The 24,264-nt window shown below is 62.5% G+C and overlaps 3 protein-coding genes across 3 annotated transcripts; 1 reads left to right on the top strand and 2 right to left on the bottom strand.

The window, feature by feature from the left end:
* Positions 1–240: 240 nt before the first annotated feature.
* On the bottom strand, positions 241–5,303 carry LOC142051412 (uncharacterized). Its single transcript, XM_075080546.1, has 11 exons — positions 3,702–5,303; positions 3,506–3,613; positions 2,675–2,790; positions 2,390–2,448; positions 2,123–2,262; positions 1,915–1,980; positions 1,664–1,826; positions 1,265–1,426; positions 903–988; positions 754–812; positions 241–625 (listed from the first exon to the last, which is right to left on the bottom strand). The coding sequence occupies exons 1-11, from the start codon at positions 5,158–5,160 to the stop codon at positions 584–586; spliced, it is 2,460 nt and encodes an 819-aa protein (XP_074936647.1). The 5' UTR covers positions 5,161–5,303; the 3' UTR covers positions 241–583.
* Positions 5,304–17,730: 12,427 nt separating this feature from the next.
* LOC142051414 (mucin-3A-like) lies at positions 17,731–21,448 on the top strand. The gene is made up of 11 exons (XM_075080548.1): positions 17,731–17,989; positions 18,078–18,185; positions 18,901–19,016; positions 19,243–19,301; positions 19,429–19,574; positions 19,711–19,776; positions 19,865–20,027; positions 20,265–20,426; positions 20,703–20,788; positions 20,879–20,937; positions 21,065–21,448. Exons 1-11 carry the CDS (start codon positions 17,731–17,733, stop codon positions 21,104–21,106), a joined length of 1,266 nt encoding a protein of 421 aa, XP_074936649.1. The 3' UTR covers positions 21,107–21,448.
* Positions 21,449–22,387: 939 nt separating this feature from the next.
* Positions 22,388–24,250, bottom strand: LOC142051413 (mucin-3A-like). Its single transcript, XM_075080547.1, has 8 exons — positions 24,192–24,250; positions 23,730–23,878; positions 23,549–23,614; positions 23,297–23,459; positions 23,036–23,197; positions 22,855–22,955; positions 22,695–22,753; positions 22,388–22,590 (listed from the first exon to the last, which is right to left on the bottom strand). Exons 1-8 carry the CDS (start codon positions 24,248–24,250, stop codon positions 22,555–22,557), a joined length of 795 nt encoding a protein of 264 aa, XP_074936648.1. The 3' UTR covers positions 22,388–22,554.
* Positions 24,251–24,264: the final 14 nt, after the last annotated feature.

The following is a 24,264-nucleotide window of genomic DNA, read 5'->3' as shown; positions in this document are numbered from 1 at the left end:
AAATGCCCTGGGGCGTGGGCAGGTGTGGCCCCAATCCTACCCGGCAGGTTGTGGTGTGGGGTAGGAGGGTCCCCCGTGGGCAGCAGGGTGCTGTGGGCAGCAGGGTGGGGGTCGTGGGCGGGTGGGGGGTGGCCTGGGGGCTGATCACCCCAAAGAAGGGCTGCAAAAGGGGAGGTAACAGCCTTTTGCCCCCTCCCCAAGTCTGCCTTGGGGTTGTCCCAGTACAAACCAACGTCAGCAGAGCGTTTTCAGTGCCTTTATTGGAAAGAAAGATGGGGCCCAGCCCCAGTATTTTTGGGGGCGGAATCCTCACTCCTGAAGTGAGTTTGGGGAGGGAGGGAAGTGGGGACATGACCCTGGAGGTGGGGCCATGGCCCCAAAGTGCCAATAGGTGCGAGGTCGTGTGGGTCATGACCTGGAAGTGGGGGTCATGACCCCAAGAATGGTCCCAGGAATGGGATAAGGACCCCCAGTACGGGGTCAAGGCCCCCACTGACGGGGGTCTGGGTTCTGCCACAGTGCCACTTCCCACAACGGGGGAGGAGAAATCAGCATCCTGGTGCCCCCCGCCCCCCGCCACGGCTCAGAGTCGCGTGTAGAATTTCTCCGGTCTTGGAACATTGACCTGTGGGGATGTGGAGTGGGTCAGGGGGGGAAACAGAGAAGGTGTCAGCAGGAATTGGGGTGTCCCCACTGCCCCACGTCCCACCGTGGCGGGTGGGTGGGTGGGCGGGTGGGTGATGGGGAACTCACCGGTGCCGACGTGTGCAGGGACTCAAGGTTGACCCGAAAGTTGTCCTCAGTGTGGGCGCCTGTGGGGTGGGAGGGGTGGGGATGGGGGGCACAAGCTGGCGCCCCCAACCCCATGGGGTCACCAGGGAAGCCCCTCGCCCCACATCTACCTTGGTTCTGGAAGGTGAAGCTTCCTGGGAGGCTCCACGTGTCGACCGCGTCCTCGTACCACGTCTGCTTCATCGCCTTCTGGGTGCTGGAGAGAGGGGGTGGGGGCCGCGTGTGGGGTCACCACCAGCGGGTCCATCCCTCGCCCCTGCACCCACCGGCCCCTCCACCTCCTCCCTGCCAAGAGCCAAGGTCCTCCCGGCCCCTGGGACCACTCGGCCGGGCTTTATCCAGGATGAGGGACATCTTACGTCACACCTTTAAAAAACAACTGGAACCCAACGGCTCAACGAGCTCTCCCGCCCCAGGGAGGGCGATGGGGCCAGACCCCCCGGACCCACCGCGACCACCTCTCCCCCATCACCTGTAAAACGATCTGGTCCTCTGAGCTCGGAAGAGGAGGACGGCGAGGACGACGACCGTCGCGGCCAGAGCCGCCGCGGCCACGCCCAACCCCACCGCCAGCTTGCCGACCCGGGTCTCGCAGCGATCGCCTCGGTACCAGTAGAGATCGGTCTCGTGGCAGCTGCGGGGAGGGAACAGGGGGGCGAACGCAAAGCTGGGACCCCCAGAAACAACCCCCCCCAAGCCCTTTTTTGCGAGCTCAAGCCCTGCGTGGAGCGAGACCCTGCTCCAGCCCTGCAGGGTTTTGCCCCGTTTCCGTGCAGAGAGGGGCTTGGAGCCGGCGTGGAGCCGCACCGGCAGGGCTGGCTGCCTATGGGGTGGTCCTGGAGGGGGGCGGTGGCTTTGCTGCAGCCCTTACAAGCACTGTGGGCCGCTCAGGGTGAGCCGGCACTGCCCCTTGTTGCAGCTGATGGAGCCGGGGGTGCCTGGGGTGCAGTTGGATATGCAGTAGAAACCAGAGCTTGTCAGGTTGGGAAAGTAGTAGTCCTGGTAGCCCTCAGGCACTTCCTGCTGGCAGAAGGCTGGAGAGGGAAGAGAGCTTGGTTGGGGGGATGCCGGGCACCCCAAACCTGGCTGCATCCCCCCAGCGGGACAGCCCGAGCCGCTCACCCTCTTTGTCAAAGTTGAGCGAAGCGTTGCGCACCACCACGTCGGAGGAGTTGAAGCAGAGCTCGCCTGCAAAAGAGGTGACACGGGGGACGTGCCCCACGGCCCGCTGCCGGGGTGGCCACGAGCTTCTGGGTGGGCGGGAAGCTCTCCCCCACCCCGCAGGTTGCCCGGCTCCGCCCCATCCCCTTGCCGGGAGGCTCACGGGTACCACTTGTGCAGTTCAGCTGCGCCGCTGCCGCGCGGATCTCTTCCTGCAGCTCCGCCGTGATGTTGTGGAGCTTCTCCTGGGCTTGGGCAGTCACCAGCAGGGAGACGATGATGATGTGATCCACCACCACGCTGCCGGGCCTGGTGGGAGGAGCCACCATCCCGGTGAAAACGCCCTTTTCCCAAGGGATTACCCCAGCTCCTGGGGAGCGGGGCGGTTGGTGCACCCCAATACCTTCTCCCCGTTGACCAACAGCCCGGCACTCACGTCAGACGCAGGACCTTGATGCCCCCGTAGCCCTGGATGTTGCTGTAGACCACATCCATCTGGAAGAGAAGAGGTCTCCAGGGAGGATGCCGGGCCCCATTCCCTCCCACCTCTCCTGGATCTCCCTCATCTTGGTTGTCCCCCTCAAACACACCCCAGCGTACCCGGAGAAGAACGTGCAGAGAAACCCCCGGCCCTTGCAGCACCCATGGGACACCTTTGGGTGGGACACCAGGCACATCGCGCCCCCAAGGTAGGGTCAGCCCCTTCCCCGTGTCCTTTTACCTGCTTCTTGAAGGTCTCGACAAACTCCAAGTAGGTGGAAGAGCCGGGGTTCCAGAGGTCGTCGGTGAACTCCCGGTTGGTGACGCGCAGCTCCACCTGCACTGTCCCGTTGGTCACTTTTGGGGAAGGGGGGGTGCAAGTCGAGACCAGGACATGAAGAAGACAGGTGGAGGCAGCCCCTCCCGGCAGGAGGAGCCCCACTATCTCCATTTAACACCCGTGGCTTTAGGGCTTGTTGCAAAGGAGCCAAGAGAAGCTTCCTCTGGCTGTTGGAAGAAGCCAGGAGCTTCTCTAGACATCAGCAGCCCATCTGCTCCTCTGGAGACAGGCTTGGACCCCACCACTAACTCCTCAACACCACACACCTGACCTCATTAGGGCACGAGGGAGCCTCCATTGCCCTGAACAGCCTCACCTGGGACCTCCAGCCTCTGCTCGTTGGCCCAGGAGCTGCATTTAAGCTCAGCCCAGCCCACCCAAAGCTTGTTTGAGCTTTGTTGGGGACGATCAACCTCTGGGCCCGTCTCAGATCTGGCTCCTGGCTCTAGCTTGGGCCTGTGGAGTTGCCCCATCCCCTGCTCTTCCTATCTAGTTGCCCCTGCTGGGGTCCTGCCTCACCCGGGGGGCTCCGTGCGGGCTGTCATCAGCACCTCTGCCCCCGTTTTTGGGTGCTGCGGGACCGTGCCCACGTTAGGGAGAACGTTGCTCGTGCTGCGGTCGCTCGTGGTTCACCCTCCCCACGCCCCAGCCTGGAGGACCCCGCCACTGTTGCTCCTTCCCCGGCAGGTTTTGTCGTGCACCGGCCGAAGCCCAACAAGGAAGATTTCCTACCGGCGTTTGTTGCGATGGTGTTACTGATGTCATCACACGCGTCACCCGTGAAACCGGGGGGGCACCTGCAGTGGCCGTCCAGCCAAGTGCCCCCGTTACGGCAGACCCCTGGGAAAAACAAGCCAAGGGAGTGATTGAAAAGGAAAGGGGAGGAAGGTGGCCCTGGTGCGTGGAGAGAAGGTGGGATGGCACGTACCTGGGGTGGTGGTGGGGCGGAGAGGGGTGGAGGTGGCGGGAGGTGGAGTCGTGGTGGACGGGGAGTTCTGGAGAGTGGAGCTGGTCGTGGTGGTGGTGGGAGGTGAAGTCGTGGTGGACGTGAGGGATGAGGAGTTCTGGAGAGTAGAGCTGGTCGTGGAGGTGGTGGGAGGTGAAGTCGTGATGGACGAGGAGTTCTGGAGAGTGGAGCTGGTCGTGGAGGTGGTGGGAGGTGAAGTCGTGGTGGATGTGATGGACGAGGAGTTCTGGAGAGTGGAGCTGGTCGTGGAGGTGGTGGGAGGTGAAGTCGTGGTGGACGTGATGGATGAGGAGTTCTGGAGAGTAGAGTTGGTCGTGGTGGTGGTGGGAGGTGAAGTCGTGGTGGATGTGATGGACGAGGAGTTCTGGAGAGTAGAGTTGGTCGTGGTGGTGGTGGGAGGTGAAGTCGTGGTGGACGTGATGGACGAGGAGTTCTGGAGAGTGGAGCTGGTCGTGGTGGTGGTGGGAGGTGAAGTCGTGGTGGACGTGATGGACGGGGAGTTCTGGAGAGTGGAGCTGGTCGTGGTGGTGGTGGGAGGTGAAGTCGTGGTGGACGTGATGGACGAGGAGTTCTGGAGAGTAGAGTTGGTCGTGGAGGTGGTGGGAGGTGAAGTCGTGGTGGACGTGATGGACGAGGAGTTCTGGAGAGTGGAGCTGGTCGTGGAGGTGGTGGGAGGTGAAGTCGTGGTGGACGTGATGGACGAGGAGTTCTGGAGAGTAGAGCTGGTCGTGGAGGTGGTGGGAGGTGAAGTCGTGGTGGACGTGATGGACGAGGAGTTCTGGAGAGTGGAGCTGGTCATGGAGGTGGTGGGAGGTGAAGTCGTGGTGGACGTGATGGATGAGGAGTTCTGGAGAGTGGAGCTGGTCGTGGTGGTGGTGGGAGGTGAAGTCGTGGTGGACGTGATGGACGAGGAGTTCTGGAGAGTAGAGCTGGTCGTGGAGGTGGTGGGAGGTGAAGTCGTGGTTGATGTGATGGACGAGGAGTTCTGGAGAGTGGAGCTGGTCGTGGTGGTGGTGGGAGGTGAAGTCGTGGTGGACGTGATGGATGAGGAGTTCTGGAGAGTAGAGTTGGTCGTGGAGGTGGTGGGAGGTGAAGTCGTGGTGGACGTGATGGACGGGGAGTTCTGGAGAGTGGAGCTGGTCGTGGAGGTGGTGGGAGGTGAAGTCGTGGTGGACGTGATGGACGAGGAGTTCTGGAGAGTAGAGCTGCTCGTGGAGGTGGTGGGAGGTGAAGTCGTGGTGGACGTGATGGACGAGGAGTTCTGGAGAGTAGAGCTGCTCGTGGAGGTGGTGGGAGGTGAAGTCGTGGTGGACGTGATGGACGAGGAGTTCTGGAGAGTAGAGCTGCTCATGGAGGTGGTGGGAGGTGAAGTCGTGGTGGACGTGATGGACGAGGAGTTCTGGAGAGTGGAGCTGGTCATGGAGGTGGTGGGAGGTGAAGTCGTGGTGGACGTGATGGACGAGGAGTTCTGGAGAGTAGAGCTGGTCGTGGAGGTGGTGGGAGGTGAAGTCGTGGTGGACGTGATGGACGAGGAGTTCTGGAGAGTGGAGCTGGTCGTGGTGGTGGTGGGAGGTGAAGTCGTGGTGGACGTGATGGACGAGGAGTTCTGGAGAGTAGAGCTGGTCGTGGAGGTGGTGGGAGGTGAAGTCGTGGTGGATGTGATGGACGAGGAGTTCTGGAGAGTGGAGCTGGTCGTGGTGGTGGTGGGAGGTGAAGTCGTGGTGGACGTGATGGATGAGGAGTTCTGGAGAGTGGAGCTGGTCATGGAGGTGGTGGGAGGTGAAGTCGTGGTGGACGTGATGGATGAGGAGTTCTGGAGAGTGGAGCTGGTCGTGGAGGTGGTGGGAGGTGAAGTCGTGGTGGACGTGAGGGATGAGGAGTTCTGGAGAGTGGAGCTGGTCGTGGTGGTGGTGGGAGGTGAAGTTGTGGTGGACGTGATGGACGAGGAGTTCTGGAGAGTGGAGCTGGTCGTGGAGGTGGTGGGAGGTGAAGTCGTGGTGGACGTGATGGACGGGGAGTTCTGGAGAGAGGAGCTGGTCGTGGAGGTGGTGGGAGGTGAAGTCGTGGTGGACGTGATGGACGAGGAGTTCTGGAGAGTGGAGCTGGTCATGGAGGTGGTGGGAGGTGAAGTCGTGGTGGACGTGATGGACGAGGAGTTCTGGAGAGTGGAGCTGGTCGTGGTGGTGGTGGGAGGTGAAGTCGTGGTGGACGTGATGGACGAGGAGTTCTGGAGAGTGGAGCTGGTCGTGGAGGTGGTGGGAGGTGAAGTCGTGGTGGACGTGATGGACGAGGAGTTCTGGAGAGTGGAGCTGGTCGTGGTGGTGGTGGAAGGTGAAGTCGTGGTGGACGTGATGGACGAGGAGTTCTGGAGAGTAGAGTTGGTCGTGGTGGTGGTGGAAGGTGAAGTCGTGGTGGATGTGATGGACGAGGAGTTCTGGAGAGTGGAGCTGGTCGTGGTGGTGGTGGGAGGTGAAGTCGTGGTGGACGTGATGGACGAGGAGTTCTGGAGAGTGGAGCTGGTCATGGAGGTGGTGGGAGGTGAAGTCGTGGTGGACGTGATGGACGAGGAGTTCTGGAGAGTGGAGCTGGTCATGGAGGTGGTGGGAGGTGAAGTCGTGGTGGACGTGATGGACGAGGAGTTCTGGAGAGTGGAGCTGGTCATGGAGGTGGTGGGAGGTGAAGTCGTGGTGGACGTGATGGACGGGGAGTTCTGGAGAGTGGAGCTGGTCGTGGAGGTGGTGGGAGGTGAAGTCGTGGTGGATGTGATGGACGAGGAGTTCTGGAGAGTGGAGCTGGTCGTGGTGGTGGTGGGAGGTGAAGTCGTGGTGGACGTGATGGACGAGGAGTTCTGGAGAATGGAGCTGGTCGTGGTGGTGGTGGGAGGTGAAGTCGTGGTGGACGTGATGGACGAGGAGTTCTGGAGAGTAGAGCTGGTCGTGGTGGTGGTGGGAGGTGAAGTCGTGGTGGACGTGATGGACGAGGAGTTCTGGAGAGTAGAGCTGGTCGTGGAGGTGGTGGGAGGTGAAGTCGTGGTGGACGTGATGGACGAGGAGTTCTGGAGAGTAGAGTTGGTCGTGGTGGTGGTGGGAGGTGAAGTTGTGGTGGACGTGATGGACGAGGAGTTCTGGAGAGTGGAGCTGGTCGTGGTGGTGGTGGGAGGTGAAGTCGTGGTGGATGTGATGGACGAGGAGTTCTGGAGAGTAGAGCTGGTCGTGGAGGTGGTGGGAGGTGAAGTCGTGGTGGACGTGATGGACGAGGAGTTCTGGAGAGTAGAGTTGGTCGTGGTGGTGGTGGGAGGTGAAGTCGTGGTGGACGTGATGGACGAGGAGTTCTGGAGAGTGGAGCTGGTCGTGGAGGTGGTGGGAGGTGAAGTCGTGGTGGACGTGATGGACGAGGAGTTCTGGAGAGTGGAGCTGGTTGTGGTGGTGGTGGAAGGTGAAGTCGTGGTGGACGTGATGGACGAGGAGTTCTGGAGAGAGGAGCTGGTCGTGGTGGTGGTGGGAGGTGAAGTCGTGGTGGACGTGATGGACGAGGAGTTCTGGAGAGTAGAGTTGGTCGTGGAGGTGGTGGGAGGTGAAGTCGTGGTGGACGTGATGGACGAGGAGTTCTGGAGAGTGGAGCTGGTCGTGGTGGTGGTGGGAGGTGAAGTCGTGGTGGACGTGATGGACGAGGAGTTCTGGAGAGTAGAGTTGGTCGTGGTGGAAGGTGAAGTCGTGGTGGACGTGATGGACGAGGAGTTCTGGAGAGTGGAGCTGGTCGTGGTGGTGGTGGGAGGTGAAGTCGTGGTGGACGTGATGGACGAGGAGTTCTGGAGAGTGGAGCTGGTCGTGGAGGTGGTGGGAGGTGAAGTCGTGGTGGACGTGATGGATGAGGAGTTCTGGAGAGTAGAGTTGGTCGTGGTGGTGGTGGGAGGTGAAGTCGTGGTGGACGTGATGGACGAGGAGTTCTGGAGAGTGGAGCTGGTCGTGGTGGTGGTGGGAGGTGAAGTCGTGGTGGACGTGATGGACGAGGAGTTCTGGAGAGTGGAGCTGGTCGTGGAGGTGGTGGGAGGTGAAGTCGTGGTGGACGTGATGGACGAGGAGTTCTGGAGAGTGGAGCTGGTCGTGGAGGTGGTGGGAGGTGAAGTCGTGGTGGACGTGATGGACGAGGAGTTCTGGAGAGTGGAGCTGGTCGTGGAGGTGGTGGGAGGTGAAGTCGTGGTGGACGTGATGGATGAGGAGTTCTGGAGAGTAGAGTTGGTCGTGGAGGTGGTGGGAGGTGAAGTCGTGGTGGACGTGATGGATGAGGAGTTCTGGAGAGTAGAGTTGGTCGTGGTGGTGGTGGGAGGTGAAGTCGTGGTGGACGTGATGGATGAGGAGTTCTGGAGAGTGGAGCTGGTCGTGGAGGTGGTGGGAGGTGAAGTCGTGGTGGATGTGATGGTCGAGGAGTTCTGGAGAGTGGAGCTGGTCGTGGTGGTGGTGGGAGGTGAAGTCGTGGTGGATGTGATGGACGAGGAGTTCTGGAGAGTGGAGTTGGTCGTGGAGGTGGTGGGAGGTGAAGTCGTGGTGGATGTGAGGGATGAGGAGTTCTGGAGAGTAGAGTTGGTCGTGGTGGTGGTGGGAGGTGAAGTCGTGGTGGACGTGATGGATGAGGAGTTCTGGAGAGTGGAGTTGGTCGTGGAGGTGGTGGGAGGTGAAGTCGTGGTGGATGTGATGGACGAGGAGTTCTGGAGAGTGGAGCTGGTTGTGGTGGTGGTGGGAGGTGAAGTCGTGGTGGACGTGATGGATGAGGAGTTCTGGAGAGTGGAGCTGGTCGTGGAGGTGGTGGGAGGTGAAGTCGTGGTGGATGTGATGGACGAGGAGTTCTGGAGAGTGGAGCTGGTTGTGGTGGTGGTGGGAGGTGAAGTCGTGGTGGATGTGATGGACGAGGAGTTCTGGAGAGTGGAGTTGGTCGTGGAGGTGGTGGGAGGTGAAGTCGTGGTGGACGTGATGGATGAGGAGTTCTGGAGAGTGGAGCTGGTCGTGGAGGTGGTGGGAGGTGAAGTCGTGGTGGACGTGATGGACGAGGAGTTCTGGAGAGTGGAGCTGGTTGTGGTGGTGGTGGGAGGTGAAGTCGTGGTGGATGTGATGGACGAGGAGTTCTGGAGAGTGGAGTTGGTCGTGGTGGTGGTGGGAGGTGAAGTCGTGGTGGACGTGATGGACGAGGAGTTCTGGAGAGTGGAGCTGGTCGTGGTGGTGGTGGGAGGTGAAGTCGTGGTGGACGTGATGGACGGGGAGTTCTGGAGAGTGGAGCTGGTCGTGGAGGTGGTGGGAGGTGAAGTCGTGGTGGACGTGATGGACGAGGAGTTCTGGAGACTGGAGCTGGTCGTGGTGTTGGTGGGAGGTGAAGTCGTGGTGGATGTGATGGACGAGGAGTTCTGGAGAGTGGAGCTGGTCGTGGAGGTGGCAGGACGTGAAGTCATGTTGTTGGGATGTGAGACCGTGGTGGACACGATGGATGAAGAGTTGTTCACGCTAGAGCTGGTGGAGTTGGTGGAGGTGGTCGCAATGGTGGTGGAAAGTGCAGAAGTCTTGAAGCATTTAGTGGTCGGTGCAGAGGAATGTGACACAATCCTGGGGGTTGAAGAGCTGTTGGTGGCCGCCATGTTGGGCTCTGATGCAACGGAGGCTGTCACTGTGCGTTCGGAGGGGCCGGAGGGGGCAGCGTTGGCTTTGGAGGGGCCGGAGGGGGCAGCGGTGGGTTTGGAGGGGCCGGAGGGGGCAGCGGTGGGCTCGGAGGGGCCAGAGGGGGCAGCGGTGGCTTGGGAGGGGCCGTCGGGGGCAGCGGTGGCGTGGGAGGGGCCGTCGGGGGCAGCGGTGGGTTTGGAGGGGCCGGAGTCGGCAGCGGTGGCGTTGGAGGGGCCGTAGGGGGCAGCGGTGGGTTCGGAGGGGCCGTAGGGGGTAGCGGTGGGTTCGGAGGGGCCGTAGGGGGTAGCGGTGGGTTCGGAGGGGCCGGAGGGGGTAGCGGTGGCGTGGGAGGGGCCGGAGGGGGCAGCGGTGGCGTGGGAGGGGCCGGAGGGGGCAGCGGTGGCGTGGGAGGGGCCGGAGGGGGCAGCGGTGGGTTCGGAGGGGCCGGAGGGGGCAGCGGTGGGTTCGGAGGGGCCGGAGGGGGTAGCGGTGGGTTCGGAGGGGCCGGAGGGGGTAGCGGTGGCGTGGGAGGGGCCATCGGGGGCAGCGGTGGGTTCGGAGGGGCCGGAGGGGGTAGCGGTGGGTTTGGAGGGGCCGTCGGGGGCAGCGGTGGTGTGGGAGGGGCCGTCGGGGGCAGCGGTGGGTTCGGAGGGGCCAGAGGGGGCAGCGGTGGGTTCGGAGGGGCCAGAGGGTGCAGCGGTGGCTTGGGAGGGGCCGTAGGGGGCAGCAGTGGGCTCAGAGGGGCCGTAGGGGGCAGCGGTGGCTTTGGAGGGGCCGTAGGGGGCAGCGGTGGCTTTGGAGGGGCCGTAGGGGGCAGCGGTGGCTTTGGAGGGGCCGTAGGGGGCAGCGGTGGCTAGGGAGGGGCCGTAGGGGGCAGCGGTGGGTTTGGAGGTGCCGGAGGGGGCAGCGGTGGGTTTGGAGGGGCCGGAGGGGGCAGCGGTGGGTTTGGAGGGGCCGGAGGGGGCAGCGGTGGGTTCGGAGGGGCCGGAGGGGGCAGCGGTGGGTTCGGAGGGGCCGGAGGGGGCAGCGGTGGGTTCGGAGGGGCCGGAGGGGACAGCAGTGGGTTCGGAGGGGCCGTCGGGGGCAGCGGTGGCTTCGGAGGGGCCGGGCAGTGTCATGGTGGGTGCAGAGCTACTGGAGTCTGTGGAGCCTGCGGAGAGAGCAGAGGTTCTGGTGTCTGTGGTGGGCGCTGTGGTGGTGTCGGCCCAATCAGTGCTGGTGGTGTTCGCAGGGGCCGGGGTGGGTGTGTTGCGTGTGGAGGTGTGTGGTGCGTGTTCAGAAGTCGACCGAGAGCCTCGAGGGGTTGCTGTGAAGGAGTTGAATGTGAGGCACATGTTAGCGGTTGCTCTAGGCCAGGGTTCATCGGGGCTGGCGAGAGGGAGAAATTCATCCTCCTCTTCCTCGCTGGGGACCCACTGCTGCCAGGGATGCTGTGTCCCCTTGAGGCTCCCGCGGTGACCCCCCTCCCCTCCCACCGGCAGTTCCCAACACCCCAAACACCCCTTGGACGTCTCCACCCCAGCCCAGAGTCTTTTGTTCAGAGCTGATCTAGATACGCTTGGACTTTACTCCCCACCATGGGGACAGTGTCCTTCACATCAGACCTTACCCTGCCCTTCCCTTTGCCCACCCAGCGAGCCCTGGCCAGGCTGGAGAGCCGGGCCCGGGGGAACCTCAGGGAGCCCAACCAGAGCCAGTGCAAGGCCCTGCCCCGGGGGGGCAACCACCCCCCGCACCAGCACAGGCTGGGGGGGACCTGCTGGGAAGGCCCTGGGGGTGCTGGGGGGCAGCGAGGTGACCCTGAGCCAGCACCGGGCCCTTGGGGCCAAGGGGGCCAGCGGTACCTGGGGGGCATGGAAAGGTGTGTGGGCAGCAGGGCGAGGGAGGTTCTCCTCCCCCTCTGCTCTGCCCCAGTGAGGGCACATCTGGGGGGCTGCGGCCAGGTCTGGGCCCCCCAGTTCAGGAAGGGCAGGGAGCTGCTGGAGCAAGGCCAGCGCAGAGCTGCCAAGGGGATCAGGGGACTGGAGCATCTCCCTTGTGAGGAAAGGCTGAGAGACCTGGGCTTGTCCAGCCTGGAGAAGAGAAGGCTGAGGGGGGGTCTCATCAGTGCTTATCAATATCTGAAGGGTGGGTGTCAGGAGGATGGGGCCGGGCTCTTTCCAGCGGTGCCCAACGCCAGGCCAAGGGGCCACGGGCACAAGCTGGAACACGGGAAGTTCCCCCTGAACATGAGGAGAAACCCCTTCCCTGTGCGGGTGCCAGAGCAGGGGCACAGGCTGCCCAGAGAGGCTGTGGGGTCCCTTCCCTGGAGACATTCACCCCCCGCCTGGACGCAGCCCTGTGCCCCTGCTCTGGGGGTGCCTGCTCCAGCAGGGGTGGGATGGGGTGAGCTCCAGAGGGCCCTTCCAACCCCCACCAGTCGGGGTTTCTGTTTGGAAGGAAGGGCCAGGCAACTCCAGAAGAGTAGAGGCATCTCGTTAGGTCATGCAGAGAGAAAATTAGAAAGGCAGAAGCCCAGCTAGAACTCAGTCTGGCCATTTTTGTAAGGGATAACAAAAACTGTTTTTAGAAATCCGTTACCAACAAGAAGAGAACAAAGGAGAATCTCCGCCCCCTGTTGGAGGCAGAGGGGAACATGTCCACTGGGGAGGAGGAGGAGGAGGCTGAGGTGTTTAATGCCGCCTTTGCCTCAGGCTTTAATAGTCAGACCAGTTATTTCCCTGAGCTGGAAGTCAAGGTCAGAGAGTGGAATAAACCCCCAATAATCCAGGAGGAAGCAGTTTATGACCTGCTGCTCCACCTGGATGCTCACAAGTCTATGGGGACAGACAGGATCCACCTGAGAGTGCTGAGGGAGCTGGTGGAGGAGCTCGCCGAGACCCTCCCGTCATTTATCAGCAGTCCTGGCTAACAGGGGAGGTCCCAGGCGACTGGAGGCTTGCCGATGTGATGCCCACCTACAAGAAGGGATGGAAGGAGGGTCTGGGGAACTACAGCCCTGTCAGCTTGACCTCGGTACCGGGGAAGGTCATGGAGCGGATTCATCTTGAGTGAGCTCGCCAAGCATGTGCAGGACAACCAGGGATCGGGCCCAGCCAGCGTGGCTTCATGAAAGGCAGGTCCTGCCTGACCAACCTCATCTCCTTCTGTGACCAGGTGACCCAACTGGTGGGTGAGGGAAAGGCTGTGGATGTGTCTGCCTGGGCTGTAGCAAAGCCTTTGCCACTGCCTCCCACAGCCCCCTCCTGGAGAAGGTGGCGGCTCATGGCTTGGACGGGTGGACTCTTGGTTGGGTAAAACCCGGCTGGTGGCCGAGCCCAGAGACCTGTGGTGAGCGGAGCCAAACCCAGCGGGCGGCCGGGCACAAGCGGGGCTCCCCAGGGCTCAGTGTCGGGGCCAGCCTTGTTTAATGTCTTTATCCATGATCTGGGCGAGGGGATCGAGGGCACCCTCAGTCAGTTTGCAGATGACACCGAGCTGGGCGGGAGCGTCGATCTGCTCGAGGGCAGGAAGGCTCTGCAGAGGGACCTGGGCAGGCTGGATCCATGGGCCGAGGCCAGTTGTGTGAGGTTTAACAAGGCCAAGTGTTGGGTCCTGCCCTTGGGTCACACCAACCCCAGGCAACGCCCCAGGCCTGGGGCAGAGGGGCTGGGAAGTGCCCGGCGGAGAAGGCCCCGGGGGTGCTGGCTGACAGCCGGCTGGGCATGAGCCAGCAGTGCCCGGGTGGCCAAGGAGGCCACCAGCCCCCGGGCTTGTGTCAGCCCTGGTGTGGCCAGCAGGAGCCGGGCAGGGATGGGGCCCCTCTGCTCGGCCCTGGGGAGGCCCCACCTCGAATGCTGGGCTCAGGTTTGGGCCCCTCGGGGCAAGAAGGGCCTTGAGGGGCTGGAGCGTGTCCAGAGAAGGGCAGCGGGGCTGGGGCAGGGTCTGGAGCACAAGTGTGCTGGGGGGCGGCTGAGGGAGCTGGGGGGGTTTAGCCTGGAGAAGGGGGGGCTGAGGGGAGCCCTTCTCGCTCTCTGCAGCTGCCTGAGAGGGGCTGGAGTGAGGGGGGGGCTGGTCTCTGCTCCCAAGTAACTGGTGATGGGGTGAGGGGAAACAGCCTCAAGCTGTGTCAGGGGAGGTTTAGGTTGGAGATGATGGAAAATGTCTTCACTGTCAGGCCCTGGCACAGGCTGCCAAGGGAGGAGGGGAGGTCACTGTCCCTGGGGGTTATTTAAAAGACATGTAGACGCAGCGCTTCAGGCCATGGTTTAGGAGACATGGTAGCGTTGGGATGGTGGTTGGCCTTGATGATCCTCAAGGTCTTTTCTAACCTTAACGATTCAGTGATCCCAAGGAAAAACATGGACCCGCTCGCAGGGTTGGGCAGCGCATGAGGTGCAAGGAAAACCCCCGTTACTGACAGTGGGGTGCGGGATCGTGCCAAGGACGCAGAGCGCGGGACTGGGGCGAAGGGTGGTGGCAGCCTCGAGCTGTTATCGATCAATTGAGCATGGGCCATCCTGGCAGAGGGAGGAGGGCGATGGGGTGACCCGCTCCCCACCATGGTGATGGAGCCCTTGACATCACGTTTTTTTCCTCAGGATATTTTATCACATTCTGAAAAATAGCCCAGCTTGATACAGCTGGTTTTAGCTTATAAAAAAACCCCAAATTAAAAAAAAACCACGCAAACAGCAACAAAATAACCTCAGAAATACCCAAAAAGCCGTGCTGTTTCAAAAAGCCTCGTCTTCCCAGCACGTTTGCTCTTAACTGAAGTTCTCCAGCCGAGCCTTTCTCCCAAATCAGTCTCCCTCAGGCAATCAACTCCCTCCTCCCTGCCCTTAATGAGGTTTAAGAGCTCCGGAGGATGAGGGCCGCTGTGCTGGCGGGGGGTGGGATGCGGGCAGGGGGTGAACTGGCGATGGCGGAGGGCGGCTGCGGTGCCGCGGGTGCGGGAGGGGGGGATGGGTGTGGGAAACTGGTGAAAAGCTGGCGCAGGAGCGGGGCGGTGGTGGGGGGGCTTGGGGGGGTTGTTGGGGTGGGCACGTTGCCTCGGGTCTGGAGGTGCAGCCACGTCCCGGGGAGTGGGATCGGGCAAGGGTGTGGGTGGGCGCAGGAGCGTCACCCGTGTGGGGCCACCGGCCCGTGGTGGGGGCCTGGTTTGGAGCCCTGACCCATTGCTGGGAAGGCCGTGGCTGGGGTGGGAAGGAGGCTTGGAGAGGGGGGGATTTTTGGCCAGGGGATGGAGGCTGTGGGATGTGATGCTGCCCCTTTGCAGGGGAACCCCACAGAGATGTCACCTCCCCTCCCACCTTGTGACACCCGCTCTGTCCCCGCAAAACATCCAGGGAAATCCCCCCGCAGCCCCCAGCCCCACTTACTGATTTTGCCTGCGAGGAGGAGGAGGAGGAAGAAGGGGAGAGGAAAGATGGAAACCTTCATCTTCCCATGCACCGATCTCACGGCCGCGATCATCCCGGAGCCCGAACTGCTCCCAGAGCAGGAAGAGCTTTGGTAAGATGCGGCGAGGGAAGACCTTTGCCCCGCGGTGGGCAGGGATCAAACCGTGCACCTTCTTTGAACTCCGGCGGTTGAGTTTCCAAACCGCTCGTAGGCTTTAATACCCGCGGGGGTGTCATTGGGTATCATTTCCCCGAGGAGGGGGTGAAACCAAAGCCAAGCCCAGGCTCGGGGTGGGGATTGCTGCATTCCCCCCCAGGGTGGGTACGAGCAGCACCCCAGGGCTACCCACTGCACATCACCAGTGGGGGAAACCGGGATCCCTGCCCTGCACTCCCACACAAATGGTTGGCCACCCTTCTCCTCCTGCTTTTCCCAAGCCCCCCGCGCCTACCCGTGACCAGGAAGGGCCTTTTTTCCACCCAGAAAACAAACATCCGTAATCTCTTTGGCTGGCGCGGGGGTGGGGGGTGGGGGGCGGGGGGTTGCTGGGCAGGGCGCCTAACATATTGTTATTGTGGCAGAGGATAAATATTTGTTGTATGTTCAGAGGGGCAGGTGTCAGTTGACTCTTCCTCCCTGGCAGTGTGTTGCAAACAATATTTTACAGATTTTCTTCCTCCTCCGGTCGCGGTGGGGTTTTCCTGCATCGTTTCCATCCCTGGGCGGTGGCGCGGCCTTGGGACTCCCCCTCCAGAGCCACCCTTTGACTCCAACTGTGACCCCTCAGAACCCCAAACTTAACCGCCAAGAGTCCAAAACCCCAAATTTGACCCCCAAGTTCTCTCCTGTCACCCCAAACCTTGACCTGCAAGTGGGTCAGCAGCGTTGGCGCCCGGCCCTTGGGAATTTGCCCCCGGCGGTGCCTCTGCCCCATTTTTTCCACGATGTTTTTCAGGAGGTGAAATAAATAGGTTATTAAATATAATTTCCACCGAGATAATGTTTTCTTGCTGAGATCATCATGCCAAGGGTTATATTTGCCAGATGGCCAACAGCATCCTGGCTTGTATAATGTGGCCAGCAGGAGCCGGGCAGGGATGGGGCCCCTGTGCTCGGCCCTGGGGAGGCCCCACCTCGAATGCTGGGCTCAGGTTTGGGCCCCTCGGGACAAGAAGGGCCTGGAGGGGCTGGAGCGTGTCCAGAGAAGGGCAGCGGGGCTGGGGCAGGGTCTGGAGCACAAGTGTGCTGGGGGGCGGCTGGGGGAGCTGGGGGGGGTTTAGCCTGGAGAAGAGGGGGCTGAGGGGAGCCCTTCTCGCTCTCTGCAGCTGCCTGAGAGGGGCTGGAGTGTGTGTGTGGGGTTTCGGTCTATTTTCCCGGGTAACACGCCAAAGGCAAGAGGAAATGGCCTGACGTTGCACCAGGAGAGGTTAAGTTTGGATATTAGAGGAATATTTCATGACCGAAAGGGTTATCAAGCGCTGGGACCGGCTGCGCAGGGCAGTGGTTGAGTCACCGGCCCTGGAGGTGTTGAGAAGACGTGTAGATGTGGCACTTCAGGGCATGGTTTATCGGTGGAGTTGGCACCGTTGGGTTAATGGTTAAACTCGATGCTCTTAGAAGTCTTATCCAACCTCAGTGATTCTATAATTCTATTATTGTCTGGCTCAGGTGAGGCTTTGTGACCTGGACTGAGCCCAAGCCGGGTGCTGGGATGTTCTCTCCAGCGAGGAACCCCCCAAGGACCACGGCAGGGACCCCTCCTTTTTCACCGAGGAGCCACATCCCACGCGCTTTTGCCCCCAAAATAAGAACTACTGGAGGGGGGGGGGGAAGGGGGAAGGGCATTCCCCACCTCCCCTCTCCGGAGCGGCTGCAGTCTTCGGTCCTCGTGCCAAGGTTCTTGCCCGGTTTTGGCCACCAAGGAAGCCTTGACCAACCCCACCAGTTCTTTTTGGACGATGGGGTGGGGGGTCACAGGGATGCTGTACCTTCTGCCAGCATCTGCAAAGAGAGGAGGGAGCAGTGAGGGTGGGGGGTGTCGTGTCCCCCCGTGGCATCCACGGTGCCGGCTGTGGCACCAGCGCCGCCCGGGCACCTACCAGCGTGAGGGGTGCTGCCACCTCTGCGTTGGGCTTGTAGTAGCTGTTTCCATAGGGGTCTGGAAGAGGGTGAGGGTCTGGCAAGGGGCTGGGGGGCGTCCCGCCATGACGGGAGGGGTTTGCCCCCCCCCCACAATGGGTCTCACCTTGCCAGGGCACGGAGCCTCTGCCGTTCACGTGGTAGATGCCGGTGGCGCCCATGTTGCGCCGGCCCTCCAGCCAGCTGCTCTCCTCACCGCTCGTGCTGTAGAGCCGAGAACCGGTGAGCCCATGGGTCTTGTGTGTGGGGCTGGGCCTTGGGGGGGAGATGCTGGAGCTCGCGGGCTCCACCACTGGGGTCTCAGCCCTCCCCGGGGTTGGGGAGTTGAACCCTCCCACCCCCATGGGGAAAACCTGCTGCCCCCCAGCTTTTGGGGAAGGGGCACATCTGGGGGCAGCCCAGCTTGCCACCGAGCCCAACTCTCCTCCCTGGACCCCCCCGTGCACCCCCTCCCCAGCCCTTTCACCTGGCACCAGCCGGTTTCTCCTTCCCTTGGGCCAGGCAGGTGGCGAGGACGATGCAAAGGATGAGCCGCCCCCACCACCGTGACCACCTCCACCAACACAGCCAGCTCTACCTTCAACAACTCTTCACCCATCGTGTCCACCACGGTCTCACATCCCAACAACATGACTTTACCTCCCACTACGAGCACCTCTACTCTCCAGAACTCCTCGTCCATCACATCCACCACGACTTCACCTCCCACCACCACCACGACCAGCTCTACTCTCCAGAACTCCTCGTCCATCATGTCCACCACGACTTCACCTCCCACCACCACCACGACCAGCTCCACTCTCCAGAACTCCTCGTCCATCATGTCCACCACGACTTCACCTCCCACCACCACCACGACCAGCTCCACTCTCCAGAACTCCTCGTCCATCACGTCCACCACGACTTCACCTCCCACCACCACCACGACCAGCTCCTCTCTCCAGAACTCCTTGTCCATCACGTCCACCACGACTTCACCTCCCACCACCACCACGACCAGCTCCACTCTCCAGAACTCCCCGTCCACCACGACTCCACCTCCCGCCACCTCCACCCCTCTCCGCCCCACCACCACCCCAGGTACGTGCCATCCCACCTTCTCTCCAGGCACCAGGGCCACCTTCCTCCCCTTTCCTTTTCTATCACTCCCTTGGCTTGTTTTTCCCAGGGGTCTGCCGTAACGGGGGCACTTGGCTGGACGGCCACTGCAAGTGCCCCCCCGGTTTCACGGGTGACGCGTGTGATGACATCAGTAACACCATCGCAACAAACGCCGGTAGGAAATCTTCCTTGTTGGGCTTCGGCCGGTGCACGACAAAACCTGCCGGGGAAGGAGCAACAGTGGCGGGGTCCTCCAGGCTGGGGCGTGGGGAGGGTGAACCACGAGCGACCACAGCACGAGCAACGTTCTCCCTAACGTGGGCACGGTCCCGCAGCACCCAAAAACGGGGGCAGAGGTGCTGATGACAGCCCGCACGGAGCCCCCCGGGTGAGGCAGGACCCCAGCAGGGGCAACTAGATAGGAAGAGCAGGGGATGGGGCAACTCCACAGGCCCAAGCTAGAGCCAGGAGCCAGATCTGAGACGGGCCCAGAGGTTGATCGTCCCCAACAAAGCTCAAACAAGCTTTGGGTGGGCTGGGCTGAGCTTAAATGCAGCTCCTGGGCCAACGAGCAGAGGCTGGAGGTCCCAGGTGAGGCTGTTCAGGGCAATGGAGGCTCCCTCGTGCCCTAATGAGGTCAGGTGTGTGGTGTTGAGGAGTTAGTGGTGGGGTCCAAGCCTGTCTCCAGAGGAGCAGATGGGCTGCTGATGTCTAGAGAAGCTCCTGGCTTCTTCCAACAGCCAGAGGAAGCTTCTCTTGGCTCCTTTGCAACAAGCCCTAAAGCCACGGGTGTTAAATGGAGATAGTGGGGCTCCTCCTGCCGGGAGGGGCTGCCTCCACCTGTCTTCTTCATGTCCTGGTCTCGACTTGCACCCCCCCTTCCCCAAAAGTGACCAACGGGACAGTGCAGGTGGAGCTGCGCGTCACCAACCGGGAGTTCACCGACGACCTCTGGAACCCCGGCTCTTCCACCTACTTGGAGTTTGTCGAGACCTTCAAGAAGCAGGTAAAAGGACACGGGGAAGGGGCTGACCCTACCTTGGGGGCGCGATGTGCCTGGTGTCCCACCCAAAGGTGTCCCATGGGTGCTGCAAGGGCTGGGGGTTTCTCTGCACGTTCTTCTCCGGGTACGCTGGGGTGTGTTTGAGGGGGACAACCAAGATGAGGGAGATCCAGGAGAGGTGGGAGGGAATGGGGCCCGGCATCCTCCCTGGAGACCTCTTCTCTTCCAGATGGATGTGGTCTACAGCAACATCCAGGGCTACGGGGGCATCAAGGTCCTGCGTCTGACGTGAGTGCCGGGCTGTTGGTCAACGGGGAGAAGGTATTGGGGTGCACCAACCGCCCCGCTCCCCAGGAGCTGGGGTAATCCCTTGGGAAAAGGGCGTTTTCACCGGGATGGTGGCTCCTCCCACCAGGCCCGGCAGCGTGGTGGTGGATCACATCATCATCGTCTCCCTGCTGGTGACCGCCCAAGCCCAGGAGAAGCTCCACAACATCACGGCGGAGCTGCAGGAAGAGATCCGCGCGGCAGCGGCGCAGCTGAACTGCACAAGTGGTACCCGTGAGCCTCCCGGCAAGGGGATGGGGCGGAGCCGGGCAACCTGCGGGGTGGGGGAGAGCTTCCCGCCCACCCAGAAGCTCGTGGCCACCCCGGCAGCGGGCCGTGGGGCACGTCCCCCGTGTCACCTCTTTTGCAGGCGAGCTCTGCTTCAACTCCTCCGACGTGGTGGTGCGCAACGCTTCGCTCAACTTTGACAAAGAGGGTGAGCGGCTCGGGCTGTCCCGCTGGGGGGATGCAGCCAGGTTTGGGGTGCCCGGCATCCCCCCAACCAAGCTCTCTTCCCTCTCCAGCCTTCTGCCAGCAGGAAGTGCCTGAGGGCTACCAGGACTACTACTTTCCCAACCTGACAAGCTCTGGTTTCTACTGCATATCCAACTGCACCCCAGGCACCCCCGGCTCCATCAGCTGCAACAAGGGGCAGTGCCGGCTCACCCTGAGCGGCCCACAGTGCTTGTAAGGGCTGCAGCAAAGCCACCGCCCCCCTCCAGGACCACCCCATAGGCAGCCAGCCCTGCCGGTGCGGCTCCACGCCGGCTCCAAGCCCCTCTCTGCACGGAAACGGGGCAAAACCCTGCAGGGCTGGAGCAGGGTCTCGCTCCACGCAGGGCTTGAGCTCGCAAAAAAGGGCTTGGGGGGGGTTGTTTCTGGGGGTCCCAGCTTTGCGTTCGCCCCCCTGTTCCCTCCCCGCAGCTGCCACGAGACCGATCTCTACTGGTACCGAGGCGATCGCTGCGAGACCCGGGTCGGCAAGCTGGCGGTGGGGTTGGGCGTGGCCGCGGCGGCTCTGGCCGCGACGGTCGTCGTCCTCGCCGTCCTCCTCTTCCGAGCTCAGAGGACCAGATCGTTTTACAGGTGATGGGGGAGAGGTGGTCGCGGTGGGTCCGGGGGGTCTGGCCCCATCGCCCTCCCTGGGGCGGGAGAGCTCGTTGAGCCGTTGGGTTCCAGTTGTTTTTTAAAGGTGTGACGTAAGATGTCCCTCATCCTGGATAAAGCCCGGCCGAGTGGTCCCAGGGGCCGGGAGGACCTTGGCTCTTGGCAGGGAGGAGGTGGAGGGGCCGGTGGGTGCAGGGGCGAGGGATGGACCCGCTGGTGGTGACCCCACACGCGGCCCCCACCCCCTCTCTCCAGCACCCAGAAGGCGATGAAGCAGACGTGGTACGAGGACGCGGTCGACACGTGGAGCCTCCCAGGAAGCTTCACCTTCCAGAACCAAGGTAGATGTGGGGCGAGGGGCTTCCCTGGTGACCCCATGGGGTTGGGGGCGCCAGCTTGTGCCCCCCATCCCCACCCCTCCCACCCCACAGGCGCCCACACTGAGGACAACTTTCGGGTCAACCTTGAGTCCCTGCACACGTCGGCACCGGTGAGTTCCCCATCACCCACCCGCTCACCCACCCACCCGCCACGGTGGGACGTGGGGCAGTGGGGACACCCCAATTCCTGCTGACACCTTCTCTGTTTCCCCCCTGACCCACTCCACATCCCCACAGGTCAATGTTCCAAGACCGGAGAAATTCTACACGCGACTCTGAGCCGTGGCGGGGGGCGGGGGGCACCAGGATGCTGATTTCTCCTCCCCCGTTGTGGGAAGTGGCACTGTGGCAGAACCCAGACCCCCGTCAGTGGGGGCCTTGACCCCATACTGGGGGTCCTTATCCCATTCCTGGGACCATTCTTGGGGTCATGACCCCCACTTCCAGGTCATGACCCACACGACCTCGCACCTATTGGCACTTTGGGGCCATGGCCCCACCTCCAGGGTCATGTCCCCACTTCCCTCCCTCCCCAAACTCACTTCAGGAGTGAGGATTCCGCCCCCAAAAATACTGGGGCTGGGCCCCATCTTTCTTTCCAATAAAGGCACTGAAAATGCTCTGCTGACGTTGGTTTGTACTGGGACAACCCCAAGGCAGACTTGGGGAGGGGGCAAAAGGCTGTTACCTCCCCTTTTGCAGCCCTTCTTTGGGGTGATCAGCCCCCAGGCCACCCCCCACCCGCCCACGATCCCCACCCTGCTGCCCACAGCACCCTGCTGCCCACGGGGGACCCTCCTACCCCACACCAGAACCTGCCGGGTAGGATTGGGGCCACACCTGCCCACGCCCCAGGGCATTTTCAACAGCATTTGGACTTTGTCCCCCCGCGCACACAACGCCCAGCTGCCAGGTAAGGTGGAAAGCAGAAATAAAACTGCTAATTTTAGCGCTCGGGGGCAGGGCGGGGCACGAATTGGCCGAGGGCCCGGGCGGCGGCACACGACCTTGGGCACGCCGCCACCTTTCTCACCCTTCAGAGGGAACAGCGGTGACGCCGGGATGGAAACCCCCAAGGACGCCTGCGTGGGGTGGAAGCGACGCTCGGGTAGGTGACCCCAGACCCCTGTTCCTTCCTTGCGTCTCCCAAAATCCCCACGTGGGACCCCACACCTTGGGACGCCCTCGATGTTCCCACCCCAAAGCCACCACGGCTGCCCTCCGCCCCACAGCCCTTTGTCCCCTTCCCCCCAGGGAGGGTGGGAACGAGGCGTGGGTGAACCTCGGGGCGGGTATTTAACCCCTGGGTGGGGGCAAGGGAAAATCCTCCCGTGTGCGTCACCCGTCGGACTTGCACCTTTGCCAGGGGTGACTCAGCAGCAGTTCCTAATTGCCCGCTCAGCAATTAACTCATCCCCAGTGTTTTCCCTTCCTTCCTTGGGGCGATTTTGGTGGATTTGCACCCACCACCAGCCCCGTCCTTCAGCCAGGCCCCCGTCGCCCCCCACGGGGCACGCGACCACGTTGCGTGTCCCCGACAGTATGTGACAACAGGCGGGTGACAATAAAATTAGGCTTTTATTCAAGTAGTTAAAGTGCTGTAGTGATCAGTCGTTGTGGGAGGCAGAGGATGGTGGATTTCCCAGCGCTTGCCACCCCGAGACCCCCGCCCACCCCTGTGTCCCCATGTCCCCCTCCGCTCGCCGCTGGCTCTTGGGTGGCTCCACTCAGGGGACGATGACGGATGGTCGCTGGATGTGGATCTGGGGAGGGAGGAAGGAGAGATGGGGGTGTGATGGGGGGCGGGGGGTTGCCCACCAGAGCGGGTGTGGGGACAGAGTCAGGGTCCCGGGGACGTGGCACCCACCTTCTGCGAGGTGTCCACATTCTCTAGGTTGATGCAGTTGGTGCTGGGGGCCTCCAAGTCTGTGGGGTGGAAGGAGAGGTGACGTGGACCCCCAGCGGCTCCCCGGGTGCCACAGGCCCCCCCACCCCACGGCCACCCAGACCCCCACCAGCCCCGGTACCTTCCCAGGTCGCGGCCGGGTTGCTGGCGGTGAAGCCCTGCGGGCTGGTCCAGCTCTCGTCCGTGCTGCAATACAGCTCCGAGTGGGAGGTCAGCTTATCCCTGCGTGACGGGGCGGAGGTGGATGAGAGCCGGGCACGGCCCCGCGGGACCCCCACCCCACCCCCCGGCCAGGCACTTGCCTGTACTCGTCCTTCTGCCTCTTCGCCCGCAGCAGGAAGGCGGTGAAGGCGGCGACGGCCACGACCAACCCAGCCACCGGTACCCCCACGGCCACCCCCACCTTGCTGATGCGGGAGCTGCAGGCGCTGTCTTGGTACCAGAACGCCGACGGCTCCGAGCACCTGGTGGGGATGTCCAGGTGGTGAGAGCCCTGCCGGCTTCACCCCAACCCCGGGGGGCGCCCGTCCTGGGGGGCAGGGGGTGCGCAACGGGGGGCTTACTCGCACTGTGGTCCCGAGCGTGCCACGACGCACGTGCCGTGGACGCAGGGGTAAGGGTCGGCAGAGCGTTTGTCGCATCTGGTGATGCAGAGGACGCCGGTGGCGGTGACGAGCGGGGAGAAGTAGGTCTTGAAATCCTCCGGGATGTGGCTGTCGCACACACCTAAGGGTGGAGGGGCGCGGCTCAGGGTGCACAGGGACGTGGTTTGCGGGGTCCTGGCGTGGGGGTGAACGCCCTGTGGGCTCACTTACTTGTTTCAACCTCTTCCACCCTGAAGTTGTCGACGCTGGTGTATGTAGAGTTGAAGCAGAAAGTACCTGGGATGGCGAGAGCAGGTGCTGGTGAGCGCCCTGGGCTCAGCGCCACCCCCAGCAAGGACCTCGCCCCGGTGCCAATGACACGGGGGTGGGGGTTACAGCAAACGCCGCTCACAGTTGTCTCCTTGACAGGTTTCGTTGCAGTTGGTGTAGCTGTTGAGGGCGGTGACGAGGCTCTTGGAGATGCTCTGCACCGTCTCGTTGGCCGTGGTGCTGGCGAGCACCTTCAGGAGGACCGTGTAGTTCACCACGATGCTGCCCTTGCTGCAAGGAGAAGGGGCATGGGTGGCTCAGGGGGGCTAGGCTGCGGTGCCACGCTGCAGGGGACCCAACTGGGACCAGTTTGGGGTCCCCATTGTGGAGGGACAGCGTGGCCACTGTTACGTGGGGCCGGCCCACCCTGGAGGAGCCCCAGGGACCAAACATGGCTTGGAGGGATGTGGATGCCCCGTCCTTGGAGACCGTCACCTCAAATTGACCCCTGTGGGTCCCTGCCCCCCAGACCACCCCGAGGGAGCAGATGGAGGGGGCCAGTGCCCCGTGAGGACACCCCACCCGGCCTCCGGCGGGAACTCACTTCAGTTCGTGGATCACCACATCTTGGTAGCCCTCTATGTGCTTGTAAACCTCCCTCATCTGGAAGACAACGA

The sequence above is a fragment of the Phalacrocorax aristotelis genome, unplaced genomic scaffold (assembly GCF_949628215.1).
Source record: "Phalacrocorax aristotelis unplaced genomic scaffold, bGulAri2.1 scaffold_238, whole genome shotgun sequence".
Classification (NCBI taxonomy): domain Eukaryota; kingdom Metazoa; phylum Chordata; class Aves; order Suliformes; family Phalacrocoracidae; genus Phalacrocorax; species Phalacrocorax aristotelis.
Note: the sequence above shows the minus strand (reverse complement) of the source record. Positions and strands in the feature narration are given on the sequence as shown.

Coding starts and splice junctions, on each gene's coding strand:
- LOC142051414 (XM_075080548.1), top strand. CDS start 17,731: ATGTCCACCACGACTTCACCTCCCACCACCACCACGACCAGCTCCACT. Junction 18,186..18,900: donor CACCATCGCAACAAACGCCG/GTAGGAAATCTT, acceptor CTTCCCCAAAAG/TGACCAACGGGACAGTGCAG. Junction 20,938..21,064: donor CCCTGCACACGTCGGCACCG/GTGAGTTCCCCA, acceptor ACATCCCCACAG/GTCAATGTTCCAAGACCGGA.
- LOC142051413 (XM_075080547.1), bottom strand. CDS start 24,250: ATGAGGGAGGTTTACAAGCACATAGAGGGCTACCAAGATGTGGTGATC. Junction 23,879..24,191: donor GTGGTGATCCACGAACTGAA/GTGAGTTCCCGC, acceptor TTCTCCTTGCAG/CAAGGGCAGCATCGTGGTGA. Junction 23,460..23,548: donor GGTGGAAGAGGTTGAAACAA/GTAAGTGAGCCC, acceptor CTCCACCCTTAG/GTGTGTGCGACAGCCACATC.
- LOC142051412 (XM_075080546.1), bottom strand. CDS start 5,160: ATGACCAGCTCCACTCTCCAGAACTCCTCGTCCATCACGTCCACCACG. Junction 3,614..3,701: donor CCGCCCCACCACCACCCCAG/GTACGTGCCATC, acceptor TGTTTTTCCCAG/GGGTCTGCCGTAACGGGGGC. Junction 1,827..1,914: donor GCTCAACTTTGACAAAGAGG/GTGAGCGGCTCG, acceptor TTCCCTCTCCAG/CCTTCTGCCAGCAGGAAGTG.